The sequence below is a fragment of the Rutilus rutilus genome (genome assembly GCF_951802725.1).
Source record: "Rutilus rutilus genome assembly, chromosome: 14".
Lineage (NCBI taxonomy): Eukaryota > Metazoa > Chordata > Actinopteri > Cypriniformes > Leuciscidae > Rutilus > Rutilus rutilus.
The window spans coordinates 31,253,953-31,273,907 of NC_140219.1; the positions used below are offsets into that span (position 1 = coordinate 31,253,953).

The 19,955-nt window shown below is 38.5% G+C and overlaps 1 protein-coding gene across 2 annotated transcripts in view; it reads right to left on the bottom strand.

Annotated features, from left to right (window-relative positions):
- Positions 1 to 11,102: 11,102 nt before the first annotated feature.
- abcb7 (ATP-binding cassette, sub-family B (MDR/TAP), member 7) overlaps positions 11,103 to 19,955 on the bottom strand; it is a 52,159-nt gene continuing 43,306 nt past the window's right edge. The window contains exons 15-17 of one of the 2 annotated variants that reach the window (XM_084429948.1): positions 18,429 to 18,536; positions 12,096 to 12,357; positions 11,103 to 11,733 (exon numbers count right to left, since the gene is read on the bottom strand). In XM_084429948.1, the coding sequence (XP_084286074.1) occupies positions 12,142 to 12,357; positions 18,429 to 18,536 (324 nt within the window). In that variant the 3' untranslated portion in view covers positions 11,103 to 11,733; positions 12,096 to 12,141. Of the gene's footprint in view, positions 11,734 to 11,789; positions 12,358 to 18,428; positions 18,537 to 19,955 lie in introns of those variants that run through there. The other variant, XM_084429947.1, reaches the window with a different exon arrangement.

Genomic DNA, 19,955 nt, shown 5'->3' on the forward strand with positions numbered 1-19,955 from the left:
AAATGGAACGTTACCAAACACGCAATATATAACATAACAATGTATTGTGACTCTGCTGGTTCATGTTTCTAATAAATGCAGATGATGTATAATCTGATTAAATGTGTATTTAATAACCTAAAGGTTTTATTGAGAGGTCAGGGGTTATTTATACATTAATTCAGCTTCAAACACTTTTCACTGATAATGAAATGGTAGAATATGACTTGGTAGAACATGTGTTAATTGCAAATATTACAATATTAAAACCTTGTCAAATAAATGACTTTTAAGATTTTTTATTGATTTTTTCAGCATCTATTTGTAATGTAGGGGGCGGAGCCTCAGATTCTAGAAAGCATTTGATTGGACAGAAAATCTGATGAGAAGCTGAAGTGAAGAGTGATGTCTTCAAAATCATTGATCCATATCGGCAGAAGTGAGAGACTAAGATTTGAAAGCTTATATCTTCTAGAATTGTGTAATTGTTTAGGAAAACACTAGCTTATAAATAACAGTAAGGCTAACATATTCATACTAAAAGACAAAAAAACAGAACAATATTGTGCGTTGGTGTGGACTCTAATCTAGTTTGTTATACTGTAGGTATCTTTATACTCACTTAATGATGTTGGGTTAAAAATAACCAAACGAGTAACCCAAATATGGCATGGTATAGCACCTTCCCAGCTGTGGGTTATTTTAACCCAACACATTGGGTTAAAAGCAGGTTAAGTGAACTATTTATTTTTATTTTTGACATTATTTTAATAAATAAAACACATGTTGTTTTCAAATACAGATTATTTATTTGTATAAAACACTAAATATGACTCAACAAATATATTTTAAATTACAAACTAAATATTGGGGAGTCTAGAATTAAAAAAATAAATTCATTTTGTACATAAATTCAAAATACACAAGTGTACATACAACATATGTATTTAACCCAACAGCCGGTTTATTACTAGAAATTACCCAACGATTTTAAAAATGACCCAAAATCTTTTGAAAACAACCCAACATAGTGACCCAGTATGTGAATATGTGACCCGATATGGTTGTTAAAAAAAAAAGAACCCAATGTTTTTTTACTGTGTAGTTATCGTTCTAGGTGTGAACAGCCATCCTGATCTCACGGCAATTCGTACGAATTCTACGAGGTGGCTAATTCGTACGAATTCACACTCGTACGAATTAGTAAGCTTTTTGCTAAATCGTACATATTTTACGAATTGCCCAATTCGTATGAATTCATACGAATGACCTGCCCCTGACCCCGCCCCTAAACCTACCCATCACGTGGGTTTAGACAAATCGTACAAATTCGTACGAGTGAGGTCATACGAATTAGCCACCTTTTTATCACTCGTACGAATTGGTCGTGAGATAGCGTTGGAACAGCCTTTAGACCAGAAGTGCTGATAGATTAAACAAACACACGTGACACAAGGCAGAATCGTGAACAGATATTTTAAAGTTATCTACAAGTGATGTAAAAAGCTATTGTATGTCAAAAAACTAAAATGCTGAAATCCAATCTGTGGTGTTGAGCAAAGCAGCATATTAGAGGCAATCGTTCAAAGCTGCAGTTTGTGTAAGCGTTGCCCTCCTGCCGTCTCCGTTTCCATTGTGTGATTCCCAGCCTACGTATAGAGACATTATCCTGGTAAACAGAGAAATATAGTCCTCATTAAGCTCTGATCTCTGGAAGCCGCACACACACATCACTGTAGACATGGACATCTGTGGATGCTAAGGTTCAGTTGGCCTTTCATTACAAACCAGCTCAACTAACAAACGCTTCTACAGTTTAACCACTTCAGCTGCCAAATATTCTATAAGAAATGGCAAGGACGTTGTTCTTCATCACAGTTACAAATGAGTAAGAATCAGCCCAACCAATTTAGAAATGTCCATTTTTATTGTACTTTCATCTACTAGATCATTAACTGTAAGAAAACTAGACTAGAAGACAAGCAAAATCCTGCAAAATGTCCAAGTCAACATTCCAACATATTTTATCGCAGATTTTTGTAAGTTCGGAGTTGAGATGAGATGATATACAGGGCACTGTATCACCTCTAAATCCCAGCCCACATGGTGGATTAGTCTTGGGTACCAAGTAGGCATTGGCCCAAAATGGGCATTTTATCTGGGGCAACTTGGGTAGTTCCCAAAAAGCTCCCTATGTAAGTCGGGTCACTATAGGGAAATGAGTGTATGGGCTCAAAAAGCAGAATTACTGGTCAGTCTCTACATTTACCAACTCAGCACCAATCATGCACATTTGCTGTGATTCTGCATAATAATTACACTTTCCTCAAATAAACCATAAGTTTATCACAGTCTGTTGCATACATTTAATCATCTGTTGTGCCAGTCTAATGATATTATTTATTATCAGCATTGGCTCTAAAATGCCACGATTGATGTTCATTGTCTATGATGTGGAAGTGTCTGTTGGTAATTTGCTGTTATGATGTGTCGGCTTACGTTAAATTTGGTTGGTTTTGTGTCATACATTTTGCAACCTGTCCTGTTGTCACATTAATTCCGCTGAAATGCACACCCTGATTGTGTGATGATGCAATTATTTGTGATGAGGATTTGCATTTTATTACATTTTGGTGATAACTCTCTGATTGCTTGTTGCATTTCTTGTCAAAGGTAACTTATAGAAGGACATGGTAATCTAGGCGGATTTTAGGCTGTTTACTTTTTTTCCTGACAAGGGAAGGGGATGAGAGGGCCACGGTTTAAGAGTTACGGTTCGCTATTATTACAGAATATCTCTGGAAGAAGATTTGCTTGCGAATCACTGACCAGGCGAGAAGTAATATGAAGTTCTATGAATATGCAAATGAGCCCCGCCTCCACTCACTCACTCAGCTCAGAGATCCACTCGTTGACGATCACACGTTGATCTGATTGGTTACAAGGTAGTTTGAGACGTCAGAAACACCAGCGATTTCAAAGCGTGTTTTTGAGACTGTCTTTGGTTCACTGCAGTTTTAAGGAGAAAATACTCAGCAATGCTGTCGACTTATGAATTTACACATGGCTTGTATTAAAGCATATTAAAAACACCACATAGACATATAAACAACATTAAAAGCTTGATTTTCACCAAAGGGGGACTTTAAAGGGTTCCTTTTAGAGGTTCCCATCATGGGATCATTTTATGGATTTAGTTTTAATTAATTAAAGTTAAAGTATGTAGCTTCAAAACAGGCTGAATGAAGAAGGCGAAACGAAGGGTCTTTGAGATGTCCTTTCAGGGAGCTTGATGACGTGCCAGCCGAGATATGCAGTCTTGAGACCCCGATAAACTCACGGCAAAGTACTTTTTTGTTCTTTGCTTAGGGGTAAAACAAAGTTTGAAATACGTGATCAGCGATATGCTGTTGTCGAACAGCGATATATACCGTTTAGATGAATATGTAAACACACGCTTTCCTCTCCATAACAAAATATACACAAAACAAAATTGAGAAAAGGGAGGAGGGAGTCCAAGATGGAGTCTTGCTAACTTAAAGGGATACGCCACTTTTTTGGAAATAGGCTCATTTTACGACTCCCCCAGAGTTAAACAGTTGAGTTTTACCGTTTTCGAATCCATTCAGCCGATCTCCGGGTCTGGCGGTACCACTTTTAGCATAGCTTAGCATAGATCATTGAATCGGACAGGACCATTAGCATCTCTCTCAAAAAAATGACCAAAGAGTTTCGATATTTTTCCTATTTAAAACTTGACTCTTCTGTAGTTACATCGTGTACTAAGACCGACGGAAAATGTAAAGTTGCGATTTTCTAGGCTGATATGGCTAGGAACTATACTCTCATTCCGGCGTAATAATCAAGAAACGTTGCTGCCGTACCATGAGTGCAGCAGGCGTAATGATATGACGCAGCGCCTGAAAATAGTCCCCAGCTCGGTAACTTCCAACGTGACCGGGACTAAGTTTGTCTAACCTATTAGACCTATTTTCAGGTTACTGTTTAACTCTGGGGGAGTTGTAAAATGAGCCTATTTCCAAAAGAGTGGAGTATCCCTTTAACTTTCGCCGAGCTTTGCTGACAAACTTTTATAACGGCATAAATATCATTCTTTAAAGGTGCAGTATGTGAGATTGACAGCTAGGGCTTGAAATGGGTAAATATTGGAGATCGCTGTTTCCCCCGGTCCCTCCTCCCCAGACTCGACGCTCACGCAGGTTGCCAGATTGAGGACACGCAACAGGAACGAGCGCAATTGACAATGGAATGCGAGGAGACTTACACACTCTAAGTTGATGAGTTGATTTATTGATTTATGATGAGTTGACATCGCGTTTTAATATGCTCTCATTCATAGAGATTTTTTGATGGGTGCGGAGGCTTTTTAGGTCGGGTAGAATCTGTGATCTCTAACTTCCAAGGCTGCAATACGCTGTGTTTTCCACCAACTGGCAACCTGTGGTGGAGAAATACTATTGGCTGAACTGGCAGTGGGTGGAGTCACACAGACCAAAACAAAAACAGACATTCTGACATGGAAAGCTCATTTCAAAGTAAACGAGTATGTGAACTCAGCATATTTCCTAAATATCTGCAAGCATATTATGATATTTTTATGCTTTAGTACAGTAAAAAAAAAAAAAAAAAAACTCATACAGCACCTTTAAAGTAACTTTTGAGCAAAATCATTCACGTCTATCTTTCTGCTTTCTCTGTGATTTTAAATATTAAGTCGACCGCTGACAAAATGAAAGATATGTGGCGTTTTGTGGCAAAGATGTGCTTTCACAGAGCTATGCATCCGAGGAAACTCTAACTGGGGCCAAAACACTTCCAGATATCCCAGCTAAACCTGCATCCAAAAAGAGCAAGGCAGATGATGATATCTCAACACTCTCTAATCTGACTAACACTCTCTTACACCATAGAGAACATGTTGAGTGAAAATGCCCTAAAAATTGAAGGTTTGAAAAAAACAGTGGACTTCATATGTGCTGAATTGAATGACATCAAAGGCAAAGTCAGTCATGTTGAGATGAGACTGAACGCTGAAGAGAAGAAGATGGGATTCTGTGAACAACGTCTCACTGACTTGGAAAGATCCTCCCGTCATTGGAGAGAATGTCGAGCGAAGTCTATCCGTATCTGTGAATCGACGTTCCCTGAGAGAGGAATCAGCCTGGCACACTAAACACACACAGTTCACTGCATTGAAGGAGGCTCCAGGATAGTCCACGACCTCCACCCATCATTATTCGGTATTCTTGGTGAGTGGCGAGGACGTCTGCATTTCTTCACACCAGTCAACTTCGCTTCCGGAGGATCTCATGGATTCTGATCGGGAAAGAAGAAGGCTTGAAAGTGGCTGCAACCCTATTACACTGACACTCACAAATACACTCTCTAGTTGTTTTTGTTGAAAGGAAAGGCTGTGTTGTTCTCTGCTTTTCGCCAAATCATTTGCACACTCATCTTTTTTCTATTCGAAGCTAGCAGCAACATTGAGAGCTCCAGTCTCCATGTTTAGCATGACTGCCGCTGGCTCGCTGTGCAGGACAGTCGTGCCGAAAAACTATCCTTCCAGTTGGGGAACATTGTCAGAGCAGAAGGAAGCAATTTTTCTGATAATCTTGTACGTGGCTTGAGTTATGCATCCTTCACAAAGACAGATCTGCCAGATTCTAGCCTTCCTGAAGAAGCACCAGAACATCACCAATCCTCCACCAAACTACACAGTGTGTGTGAGAGACTGTGGGCTGTAGGACTCTCCAGGTCTCCGTCTAACCTTTAGAGGACCAGGTGTTGGGCAAAGCTGAAAACTGAAGATCTGGCTTCATGAAGGACGCGTGACTCAAGGCACGTACAAGATTACCCTGGAAGAAAAATTGCTTCCTTCTGCTCTGACAATGTTCCCCAACTGGAAGGATTGGTTTATCCGTAGGACAAAGCTCCAATCCACACAGCCAGGACAATCGAGCTGATGTTGGAGGAGCACCAGATCAAGACCCTGTCATGGCCATCACAATCTCCAGGCCTGAACCACTGAACACCTCAGGAACGTGATCAAGAGCTTCACCAGCCATTAAATAAAGACAAACTGCGTGATGTTTTTCACCAGGAGTGGCATAAAGCAAATGTGCCTCAGCAATGTGACCGACTGGTGGAGAACATGCCAACACATGAAAGCTGGGATTGGAAATCAGGGTTATTCCACCAAATATTGATTTCTGAACTCTTCCCAAGTTAAAACATTAGAAATGTGTTACGAACGTAAACTTGTTTCCAATGCATTATTCAAAGTATTTTGACCCGTTGTCATTTTCTGCAAACAAATGCTCTAAATGACAATATTTTTACTTGAAATTTGGAAAAAATGTCATCAGTAGTTTGTAGAATAAATTAAAAATGTTAATTTTACTCAAACAGACGATAAATCCAGAGAAACTGCTAATTTTGAAGTGGTCTCTTAATTTCTTTCCAGAGCTGTATATACATTTAAATACATTTAGACCACTTAACTTAATGATTGCTGTCAGGATGTCAAGAGGCTTTTAACCAACATGACAAAAAAAGGTTTCTGGAACAAATTGCCAACCCTGCCTTTAATTAATTTTGTTTTAATTATTATTATTTATTTTTTCAAATCAATTTTATGAATTAAACAGCTTGTATCACTAGGATTATTATTATTTTTTTTATAAGCAGTTAAACTTGAAAGTATATTCAATCATATAAGACAATTATCCTTCTATAGATCCTTTTAGCATCATGTGCACTGTAAAAAATTATCGTCATTTTAACGGTAAAAGACTGTAAAAATGCTACAGTGAAAAACTGTTAATTGGTTAACAGAAAGTTTCCGTACTATATACGGTAAATAACTGTGATAGATTGAAAGTGAAAAAGAACAACTCATTGTATAATTTACAATGAAAAACCGTAAATTGACATTCCCACAATTCCCTGTGTGACACTGCACATTTGATGTATTTTTGTTGAAATAACTATGTTTCTTCATAGTTTTCTTCCTTTTTTTCTAATCAGTTATGTACATTAGGGTTTTATGTTACATTTAATGTTGTTAAATTAATGTTTATTGCATTTTTAAAATTGCATGTGTTACCATGATGGTGTTTAATGTTTGTGTGAATGACACTGTGCAGCTTCTATATATTAGTATTAACTTTCTTGTGGAAGAACTGCTTGTGATGAGCTTTGATTGATCATGTGAGTCCCATCACTGCTGTGATTGGTGGTTATTAGTGCATTACAATGGTACAAAACAGATATTAATACTTCAATAGGACGGTAAATTCACATTATATCAGATAGTAAAATACGGTTTATTACTGTAAATTTTAAGTTAAGTCTGTAAAACCAATAACGTTGCTACCGTATTTTTGACGGTAAAGTTCTGGCAACCACAGTTGCCGTTTTTTTACCGTAAAAATCACGGTTTAATTTTTACAGTGTGTTCTTAAAAAAATGTGTCAAGAACCCTAGCGTTCTATATAGAACCCCACTTTTTTCCCGCGAGTGTGGGACTTGATTTGATCCAGATCTGAGTGTGAGCTGAAATGTCATGGCTAAACAGATATACAGTATGTCTCTTGGTCAACATTAAGCATTTTTTTTTTTTTTATAACATCCACCGATGAATCAGACTAATGAATTCATGTTAAATTAAATATTTCTTTCTGTTTTCTGAATGTGAAAACTATTTCAACAACACTTGTGTTTTTGCATGGCTCCTCTGCAAAAAGTAATAGGAAACTTCACATGAATAGCACCTGATTCTGTAAACCTGCCTTTCGCAATGCCCTGAAGAACAGCGGGAAACTAAGAGCTGAGCATTTTCTTGAAGACAAGCCAAAAAATGACCATGATGTTGAAGCACATTAGGCTTGTCCACGTCCGCAAACCCCCATCTGAGTGGCAGCAGGATTTGAGGAAGGCTGTTCTAGTTAAGGCACTTATAAATGCTGAGAGCCTCTTATTCCCTTTCAGACAAACATAAGAGCTCGTCCGGAGAACGCTTTCTAAGACCCAAAGAATGCATTCAACCGGCCCCACAATGTCAGAAAATCTCAGCTACTAATGCTCCAAAATGTACCATTTGAATCTGCATATGATTCATCTTGCGCTATATATTCCAGTGCAAGTCATCAGATTTTGCAGACGCAGGAGGTGTGCTGCGAGGACATTAATGAGAACAGCTTGAACAGACGTAAAGCAGGATGTGTTATTTGTGCTTCTCGCACAAAAGCTGAGAGGGGGGTCGAGGCAGGCTTTCACGTGCCCGGAGACGACACAATAGAAAACCTGCAGATCCCATTTGTGAAAAACAAGTGAGAGGACGAGTGAGAGTGTTCAGAGCAAATGGAGCTCAACCATAAGGACAGTTCAGTTCATCCACAATAATGAGGCGCTGTGCGTGTAAGAACGAGCTACAGGACAGAAGCTTATATAACGAACTCCTAATGACTAGAAAATATGGCCTACGATTGTATGATCTGCATCATAATGCAGTGTAATTTCCAACCAACCCTAGTCAATATCTGAATGCTATGAAGATATGCTTATCTTGTCAGTGTTTATTACATTATTACGCTGTGCAGTTTTGTCTCTCTCTTTCTTTGCTCTGTAAACATATGGATTCCTGCAGGTCGTTTCGGTGAAACTCTGAACATCTGCACCTACACACACCATCAGCCTCCCATCACATCTGTAATCACATCATATCAGCACAATCAATCATTAACTGAGAGGAGAGCAATTCATCAACTCTGAAAAGTGTCACAAAGACACTTCAATTATTTGTAATTGTGTTTTTTTTTATCGTGCTCCGAGTTAGTGAGAAACAAAGATGTCAAGATAATGGAAATTAAAAAGGTTTAAAAATCTAGGTGTTAAAATGTCACGTGTAACAATTAGATATAAAAGTTTTTCTAACATTTTGAATACTTACGAGTCTACAAATCTTAATGATTAATTATTCTTTTATTTAAAGCACAGTTGAGACACCTAGTCATACATATAAAAATATTTGTATTTATTAATCAAATGAATTAAATGCATAATGACAATAACTGTTTTCCTTTTTTAACAATTTAATTTATATATTTTTCAGTTTGATTTATTTCCAGTTAATAATATTAGTGCTTCAACTTATTTCAGTTTATATAGTCAAGGCAACATTTCCAGTTTTTCAACTATATATCTATATCTATATCTATATCTATATCTATATAGAGAGAGTATATCAAAAAATATATACTGAAATACACTGTAAAAAGTGAACAGTTGGATCAACTAAGAAATTAAGAAATTAAGTTTTCTCAACTTAAATTATCACGTTTTATCGTGAAAAACATGATAATTTAAGTTGAGAAAACTTAATTTCTTTAGGTGTTACCAATTGAAGTAATTTTTTTAAGTTGATCCAACTGTTCACTTTTTGCAGTGTAAAGCTGATATAATGTCAGTGTCAAGGATGCATAAATATTTTTATATGATAAATATTACAGGAAAATTTGAATCAATTTTGTGTCCCATATAAAAAGATCTATTATAGAACCTTAGAATAATTCTGAAAAAAAACATACTTCCCAAAGTGCTTACAAATCTGGTATCTGGTAGCCTCTTAAATGCAGTTTTAGTAAAGCAAGAATATACACTCACCTAAAGGATTATTAGGAACACCATACTAATACTGTGTTTGACCCCCTTTCGCCTTCAGAACTGCCTTAATTCTACGTGGCATTGATTCAACAAGGTGCTGAAAGCATTCTTTAGAAATGTTGGCCCATATTGATAGGATAGCATCTTGCAGTTGATGGAGATTTGTGGGATGCACATCCAGGGCACGAAGCTCCCGTTCCACCACATCCCAAAGATGCTCTATTGGGTTGAGATCTGGTGACTGTGGGGGCCATTTTAGTACAGTGAACTCATTGTCATGTTCAAGAAACCAATTTGAAATGATTTGAGCTTTGTGACATGGTGCATTATCCTGCTGGAAGTAGCCATCAGAGGATGGGTACATGGTGGTCATAAAGGGATGGACATTGTCAGAAACAATGCTCAGGTAGGCCGTGGCATTTAAACGATGCCCAATTGGCACTAAGGGGCCTAAAGTGTGCCAAGAAAACATCCCCCACACCATTACACCACCACCACCAGCCTGCACAGTGGTAACAAGGCATGATGGATCCATGTTCTCATTCTGTTTACGCCAAATTCTGACTCTACCATCTGAATGTCTCAACAGAAATCGAGACTCATCAGACCAGGCAACATTTTTCCAGTCTTCAACGGTCCAATTTTGGTGAGCTCGTGCAAATTGTAGCCTCTTTTTCCTATTTGTAGTGGAGATGAGTGGTACCCGGTGGGGTCTTCTGCTGTTGTAGCCCATCCGCCTCAAGGTTGTGCGTGTTGTGGCTTCACAAATGCTTTGCTGCATACCTCGGTTGTAACGAGTGGTTATTTCAGTCAAAGTTGCTCTTCTATCAGCTTGAATCAGTCGGCCCATTCTCCTCTGACCTCTAGCATCAACAAGGCATTTTCGCCCACAGGACTGCCGCATACTGGATGTTTTTCCCTTTTCACACCATTCTTTGTAAACCCTAGAAATGGTTGTGCGTGAAAATCCCAGTAACTGAGCAGATTGTGAAATACTCAGACCGGCCCGTCTGGCACCAACAACCATGCCACGCTCAAAATTGCTTAAATCACCTTTCTTTCCCATTCTGACATTCAGTTTAAAGTTCAGGAGATTGTCTTGACCAGGACCACACCCCTAAATGCATTTAAGCAACTGCCATGTGATTGGTTGATTAGATAATTGCATTAATGAGAAATTGAACAGGTGTTCCTAATAATCCTTTAGGTGAGTGTATATATATATATATATATATATATATATATATATATATATATATATATATATATATATATATATATATATATATATATATATACGATAATAAATATGATCAACCTGCAGTGTCCCACTTTACCAGTATTCACCCTTAAAACACTGTAAAACAAAACTGCATTACAAATTTTTAAATGAAATCATAAACCATAAAAAATATGTATGACAAACCAGCTCCACCACAATAAGTCCAGCCTTTTAATTTCATTACAGTTTAATGAAGTAGTTTTTCTTCATTACAATCTCAGGCTGAAAACACCTCGACACTTTAAACAAAAAGTCACACTTTAGTTTAGGGTCCGCTTCTCACTATTAAATATTATCTACGACTTTTGTCTCAGTGAACTCCTAGTTACGGCTTATAATTAGTGAGGTAGTTGTTAAGTTTAGGGATTGGGTAGATTAAGGGATGTGGAATATGGTCATGCAGAATAAGGCATTAATATGTGCTTTATAAGTATTAATAAACAGCCAATATAGTTAATAGTAACCCTAAACTGAAGTGTTACCCCCCCAAAAAACATTTTAAGCAAAATTAAAAGGTTCATTACAGAGGTGCATTCAAGTTATTGTATGTATGAAATTATTTTGAATGTATTTTTCCAGGCAAAACACATCTTTATTCACCCCACGTACCGTACTCATCTCAAACTCACACATGAATGTATTTGAGTGGCTGTAGAAATGTTACAACATCTTTCAAATGCACCTCTATACATTCAAGGTCTAAATATACATATCAAACAACGACTGACAGCTTTTGAATGATTTCCACAGACGTCCTGTGGCCTGAAACAATGAACGCTTCAGCCAATCTGCCGATTAGAAATGAAGTATGATTAGCTGAAAGAAATAATTCTCAGACACTCAGTGAAGTAAGTTCATTTAATACGAGTTGTTAAATGTACATTCAGACTCAGATTTGGTATAAATTAATATTGGTTAAATATGAGACATCAAAGGTGTCAATGTTCACAGAAAAAAACTCCAAAATGATCCATTATCTAACACACTTCAACAGACAAAATCTCTATTTGATGATATGTGTGCTATATACAATGTGCTTCTCGGCACTTTTCGAGACAAAAATATTGCATTATTAATATGTACATACCCATAATAAAAACAAAGAGTTCCAGATGACACGCACAAATCTTTTAAAACAGGTCTGAATCACCTTGATGCGCGTGTAAATGAAGGCATGGCACTGGGCCTGGAGGCTCTCAGCACGAGCAGTTCCCGCAGCCCTTCACGCTGTTCATGATCTCCTCCTGCAGTCTCTTGCGCTCCTCCTCTTTCTGGGACATGCGCTCGGCTACGGGCTCAGGCTTGCCTCCGTCAGACAGGATCCGGCTGTTTTGAGTGTTCCACAGCTCGGCGTACAGACTGCCCTGTGTGTTCAGGAGAGTCTGGTGGTCTCCGCGCTCGGCCACCTTCCCCTGCGTCAGAGAAAAGAGAGAGTCGGGTGAGAAGAAACACAGGTGGAAAACAGGGAAGTGTCTGGCGTGAGTCGTCTCTCAGTTTGTAAAAACTGCTCCGCTGGTTGTGACATACAAGGAATGGGATGGAGGGGAAGATTTTCAGCTAATTATGACTTGAATTCCAGTCTGTTCCTCAAATAAATCTACTAGGAACACAGCATCTACAGGCACACACTTCTGGTTACACTCCTGTGTGTGGAGTTGGTTTTATGTAAAGTCTCTTTTTGGTATCCTTGTGAGCGGCGTTAAAGGCACAGTGTGCAAGTTTCACCACTAGAGGTCGCTTATTCAAAACAATAAAGGCGTAGCTTGATCACACTGCTACAGAAAAAAAGAAATGTAGTTTGTACATGAACGTTAGTTCAGGCAAGAATTCAAAGAACAAAGTAAATCCTATATTTGTGCTCAATTCAAGCTTGTAGAAATTAAAGCGTAAATATCAATGATATAAAATTAAGTAAAAACCTACTCAACTTTTCTAACACTGGTGTTCCCATCATGCACTGGAGCATGAATAATTGATAAGGTGGATTTTTCACTGTTTTCCAGCTGTATTTACACTGTTTTATCATTGCTTTTGTTGTTAGGTTTGGTAACTTGCCATTTTGTGACATCTGGATTAATTTTCTGCTCAAAATGACACATTCATACTCATAAACGACCTATCGAATGTTAGTCGTTGTGTTTTGTGTACCAAGTAGGTCTCTGTGTTCGAGTGCCATGTTACTTCTAGTATGTAGATACAGTATGGAATCTATTCGCGGAACATCAACTTTACGTGGGTTGAGCCTCGGCACGGCACAGAGCGGATGAAACCGATGTTTTGAGGAGAATGCGCGGCTGTCAGTCGCCGCCGGTGTGGATCCTGTCATTCGCAATCACAGATTCTACTTTTTGGAAGTGTGGCCAACATAATTTTCACTGGAAAATGTCGTCTGAACAAGAAACATCCACTTTTGTTCTGACCAACTAAGGGAAAAACAATAACAGCATTGCGTGACTACATTTAATGTGCATTAGGGCTACCTGTAGTTCAGTTTCCATTTCTGTGCAGTTTAATTTCTAATTGTCAGACCAACAAATTAATGTTCCTTAGAACTGGTTCTCTTTGAAATACAAACACACCTATCTGTAATCAGATGCATATTTTAAACTGGATTATAATCAAATTTTTATTACTTCCGATATGTACCTTGTTTTCGCATGGGCCCGGTTGCGGTCTCTTTTTTTTCTGTAGCCACTCCAAAGTCTTTTGCATTGTACAATGGGTGAATCTCCAGTTGTCACTGGTGATTGTCGTTTGAACCTTTCTGGATCCGCCATCAAATTGATAAGTTTAATTATATCAAGTGCTGTGAGAAAAGGCTATAAATCTCCACTTCCAACATCCTCACATGCATTATAGCCTACTGGCCGAGACTCCTTCTTTATGTGTACAGATGTGACGTAATGACGCAAAGACATGCTCGAATTTCCCGCGGAAATCCACAAGCTTACCGTTTTGAATCGAGCTAAGGCAAGCAGAGAGTTTTGAACACTGGCTGGTTATGGACTTGCTCAAATTTATTTTGGATGATTTTTAACCCCAAAAAGTTACGGACTGCAGCTTTAAATAAAAAGTCAAAACAGCGCAGATGCGTATTCAACAGATTAGCGGTTTCAGAGCCATTCGCAATCAATAATGTACATTTATGACAATAGATTGCTAATAATCTACTTCTGATGAATTATTACAATGTTTACTTTATGATTCTATCATCATATACGCTGTAGATGAAAAGCGAATGATTTATCTCCCTCATCTATTTGAATGAGCAGCTGAAAGTACTAAAGGGCAGACATTTCAAAATAAGAGTCCTGGTGTATTTTGCGCTTGCTTATAATTAAAAGTCCTGCATTATACATAACTTTTTTCTGGTTATTATCAGTTACACAAACTACAAGTCATTCAATTTGTTTAAAATTTAAATAATTAGGCTATATTTTGAAGCAGAACTATTTAAAAATCTACTGTATCTTTTCATCTTTAAATTTTGCTTGTAAAAGTCTCCTCATACACCTTTACAATGAATTATTTTTTATTTTTTTAATTGTGCCCCTAAAATTCTTTATGCGCTTCCTTTCTTCTTCAAAGTAGCACGTGCTCCTTGGGAAAAATGTATCTTAAATAAGCCAATATAAGAACGTATACAACAAAATAATGGCAAGACATGCTTTTCTTTTGATTCTCTGTGGGCTGTATGCAAAACAACAATATACAACAGACTGTTGGCAAGATTCCCAAACAAATGATTTTTATGAGGCGGTTCTTTTAATGAATAATTCAAAAAGGTGAGTTTGAATTATTTCACTGAATTGAAACCAGTAACGAAATCAACATCTGACTCGCTCACTGAATTTAATTTCTTTTCACCCTGTTACTTTATTTGATCCCAATTCATTAAATGAACATTTCTTTGTTTTTACGAACGGAGAGTTAAGCCTGACAATCGGCAGCACGTCACATACAGCTTAACCAGAACGTTCATTTAACTTTCAATGAGACTCGTTAAGACCCCGCAAGGTTAACAATAATCATCTATTTTTCCACCAGGGTCGTTGTGTGAGAACAGCACCGATGCACAGCAAGGTTCTGACACACACACACACACACACAAGGAAAAAACCCTGAGCGCTTATGCAGGCTTTGCCTTAGGATCGTTTCAGAGGACCAGAGGGTGTTTTTCAGCATTTAAATCTTGGTTTCTTTTATTGATGCCTTGATATTCCCCAGCATAACGCTGCCTGCAGACAGAGAGACTGTGCGGCTGCATCCAAATTGGAAGAACTGGGCAAAAAACAAGAGATTTAGGGCCATGAAGGGGCACTGATGGAGAGAGAGCGTGTGCATGTTTGAGGAAGGTCTAGAGAGAGAGAGCAGAAAGACAGCGGTGTGGGCGTTCATGCAGCACTGCCTCTTAAAAGACTGCCAGCAACAAAGCAAAGTATGAAATGAGCTTGCACAATGACAACTGAATGCGTCTCCCGGCTGTTTGCTAGTTACTTGCATCAATTACGACGCCACTTTTGCCAAGCAAGACTCAAACACTGATAGCATTTTTAGCAGCCGTGTGGTTTACAGCTTGAATGCCGTGCAATTACAACCCGTTTTAGATGCTGCTGGGCGAACGCAACGTTTCACAACAACACTTGAACGTGAGGTTTTTCCATCACGTGCTCCACCCCCACACCCGCACCCAGATTGAAAAGGTCTCCACACATGGGAGACAAACAAAGGTGTCGCTGAGCATTGGGCAAAAGGTATTTCCACTGTTAATGAGCTAAAAAGCTAGCGGCGCACGGCTGAAGACGCTGGGAGAATGCTCTTTATAGTCATGAGCGTATAACACCTTCAGAAGTGTGCATCAACTCGCATACTTCTACTACACAATATAAGGAGGAATACTACTTTTGAAAAGGGGAAGCTAAAAGTGCTGGCACTTCGGTACCATGCCAGTCTTTCTACAGTACAGACCCGTTCACACCAAGGACAGCAGGGTTCGAATTACGTGGGAGCCAGTGGGAGCTGAGCTCCCATAGAGAGAGGATGAGCTCCCATGAAAGCAGTAAAATCATACACCTGTGGGGGTCTCTAAAAATCATCAGCACCATTATTTTAAATGACAAATAAAGCACTTTTTCCTTCGGACTACTGTAGCGTGACTTAAAAGATAGGACAAGATGCCAAACACATGGATCTCACGGGATCTCGGATCGTCATCACACTACATCCTTATGCTTAAATCAAGTGATCAAAGTGCTCGTTGCCGCTGCGATCAGTGGCGCGGATACTGTGTTTGTTTGTGGCTCGCGCACAGTCTTCACTCGCTTCAATCCGTTGTGGAGACTCTCTATTCGTTCCAGTGAAATTACAAAACAAAATGCACACAAACGTGTCTCTGCCTGATATACAACCAGTGATAAACATAATCGGATTTGATAAAAAGAAAAAAAAAACTATATGAGTACGGATTCGAACCGAGAACCTCTGACACGCTTGGCAAAAGTTTTACCACTGGACCACTTAAGTACACGTTTAAACTTGTCGGATCTATTTATTTACTCATGTGAAAATTCTACAACTCACAACATCTTAGACCTCATTAAACCAAATGTACTATTTAAATTGAATTGTGTTACCAACGCTTTTTTTTAAAATTAAATTTGTCTTATATTTACACATTTTTATATTTTTATATTACATTATTAAGCCTGCTCATAGGCTACTCTTTTTTTTTTTTTTTTTTTTTTTTTAAGAGACCCCCACAAAGATGAAATCATAATTCGAACCCTGAAGGACAGTAAAGAACAATACTGTCAGAATCAGTTTGTCACGGAAACAAAGGACTATTTTTTTTCCAGCTGATAAACGATAAAAACATTGACAGCCAATCAGAATACATCCTGAGCTTGAACATTTAAAGCTGTATATGATAAAACTGGAGGGCTTATAATAAACAGAACAATATTTGCGCATTTACAGGTCACCTGACGTAGATGTTTGGACTGAAGACGAGACAGAGTTCTTCATTTAACTCATAAAAGACAAAAGTATTACGGAAATACTGGATTCTAAACCTCAAATAAATGCCAAAATCAAGACCTTGAATCAGAAATGAGGGAGAAACACCCAGAAACACCTCGTATGTGCCTCTCCAAGTTTAAGGGTCTTTTCTTGCCATTAATGCTTGGATACACGCCTACGTCTCCTTCAATTAACAATAAAGGCCAGTGCAGTGACTGCGGTATACGTAAACCTACCAGCATCCGTCGCCATGATGTTTGGAATGGAAAAAAAAAAAAGATGTGAATGCTTTCTTCCAGTCCATCTGAACATCTGAAATTAAACTGATCACACCACTTGTTTCCAAGTAGACCGGCAATCCAAGCAGCGCCACCAAAAACATTTGCACCTCAATGCAAAATACAACAATATATGCAAATATATTCATTTTAATCCATTATTTTAAACAATGTTATTGTTTAATAACATTGACATGCCCCTAGTGCTGCTTTGACCTCCATGGGAAAAGCAGAGCAGACAACAATCACATAAAGGCGATTTCAGGAGGAACTTAAATCCAACTTAACGTACATGTCCACATCTTAACTGCATTCACTAGTCGATGCATTGGGTTTGGCTGAACAGTTGAGCTTGATCTACACGTGGCGACAGCAGGAGGACCATCGTTTGATCAAAAACTGCATCAAAAGCACATCATTCTCTTTCTATAATAACCTGAAATAGTCAAACATATAAAGTGAACCTGGATTCACCAGACTGTGTCTGACAGACACAGTAAGCGAGTGTTTCTTTGCAACATTCATGGCAACACAAGCAGCATGAATCCTTCAATGGAGCGATGTGAGCTTTTGTTTCTCGCCTGCATCGTCTCTCCACTCGCACACTCTCGGTCGACGTCATGCTGGACTGGCCAGAAACAGGACAGATCTCCTGCGTCACATGTCAATTCTACAACTAGTGCACAAATAAAACTCAATAGTCATGCAATCCTTAATAATTTCCAGTCCCGCTTTTCGTCAAAATCAATTTGCACTGTATTGACACGGGTTCAGATAATCTCCGCTCACTGTCATATATAACCACTTCCTGCATACATTCAAACCACAGAATAAAAGGGAGTGGACATTTATAGCTTTCATTTTTTACATTCACATTGTACAGTCAATAATAAGTACTCCTTGTAATGTAACTCGCTATTTAGGTGATCGTTATAAATGGACCAATAATCATTGGCTGCCCTTTAAAAGGTCAGCAGCCATTGGGGTCAGGGTTCAAAATTGACTGAACTTTGACCTGGTGGTAACACTGCAGCTTCAGTGTCGAATGCATTGCAAAATGTTGGTGTGAAACTTCATAGTTTTGGTGATTTAACACTATTCTTGAATTATGCATACGCTTCCTGAACGTGATTTCTGTATGTTTCGCCATCTGTCACACATATTTATAGGCTTCAGGGCGAGCTTACCTGGTTTAGCACAATAATCTCATCTGCATCCACAATGGTGGACAGCCGGTGTGCAATAAAGACAGATGTTCTGTCCCTCACCATCTTCTTCATGGAAGTCATAATATTCTGCAAAGAAAATGAAAAAAATAAAAAAATCATGGTGTGTTTGAAAAGTGTTGTTTCTCTTTTATCCTCACTCCTCTGAATGAGAGTGCAAGGTTGAAGTGATATTTTTCATTAAGGAACCGTCTGCCTCATGACAGCAACATTTCTCTGCAATAACAAGCTCTGATATGATTGACAGGATTTATATGAAGACCTTCTGACAATAAGATACATTAAAACAGGAGAAAGCCAACAGAGCAAACACTTCCTTGACTATAATAAGGCATAAAGCCTCATGAGAATGAAAAAGCTTAGTGTAAATATCAAATGAAGTGTTCTCAAAACAGGGGAAAACTAGCAGTATTGAGCAGATATTCTTTCTTCAAAGATCTGTTGGTGATCTACTACACTGCTAAACAGTTAGGCGGATAAACCTTGAGGCCCGGTCGAGCCAACGGTTCAGACTGCCCTGACAAAATTTGGCTCAGTTGCAAATAAATATTTGCCAGGTTTAATAGTTTTGACCCATGTTACGTTGCATTCTAATAAATAAACATAGTATGACACCAACATTTTAGACATGTGACTTGTGAATAAAAGCCTAAATTAAATCTGCTGGTCATATAAAGCGATCATGTCTCTTCAGAACATTTTTTACTAAACCAGTCGATTTATATGGATTAGTTTTCCGATCCCTTTATGAACTTTTTGAAGTGTCAAAGTGTCAGTTGCATAGCTGTCAATGGAGGGACAGAGATCTCTCAGATTTCATTAAAGGTATAGCGGAGGACTTTCCCGAATTTTAGATAAGAACCGCCCTCTCCACTTTTTGCAAAAATGCACATGCGCAACACTCTACCTGCTCCCGAGAGGGAACGCCTATTAAACGTGTGCACGAGAGAGCATGCACGAGCTAATCATAGCTTACATTAACTTTTACTAGCAGTGATTTTAAATGGATTTCTCCAAATAGCATGCCAAACTTTACCTGTCAAGTAGAAACTTCGCGACTGAGGCATCAGTGGGAAGCCCAACCTGTGTTTTGAGCGCACGCCATCGTGTGAATGCACGTGCGACGGCCTTACGTAAACATATCACCAGAATGATTGACACTTAGGAGGACCAATAGTCTTGATGATCCACCCGGAAAAAGAAAATCCTCCGCTATACCTTTAAGATATATTTGTGTTTCAAAGATGAACGAAAGTCTCACAGGTTTCAAATGATTTGAGAGTGAGTGATTATTGACAGAATTGTAATGTTTGGGTGACCTATCCCTTTACGACCGAATGCACAGATCTAATTTACTGTTACACATTGTATTTTCTCTCAACTGTTTGTGTTTACTTTAGACATACACGACATTTTGACTTATTTCTGTGTATTTTAGTGGTGCAAAGCATCACAAAACTCACAGTTCGGATCCTTTTTGGATCAGCA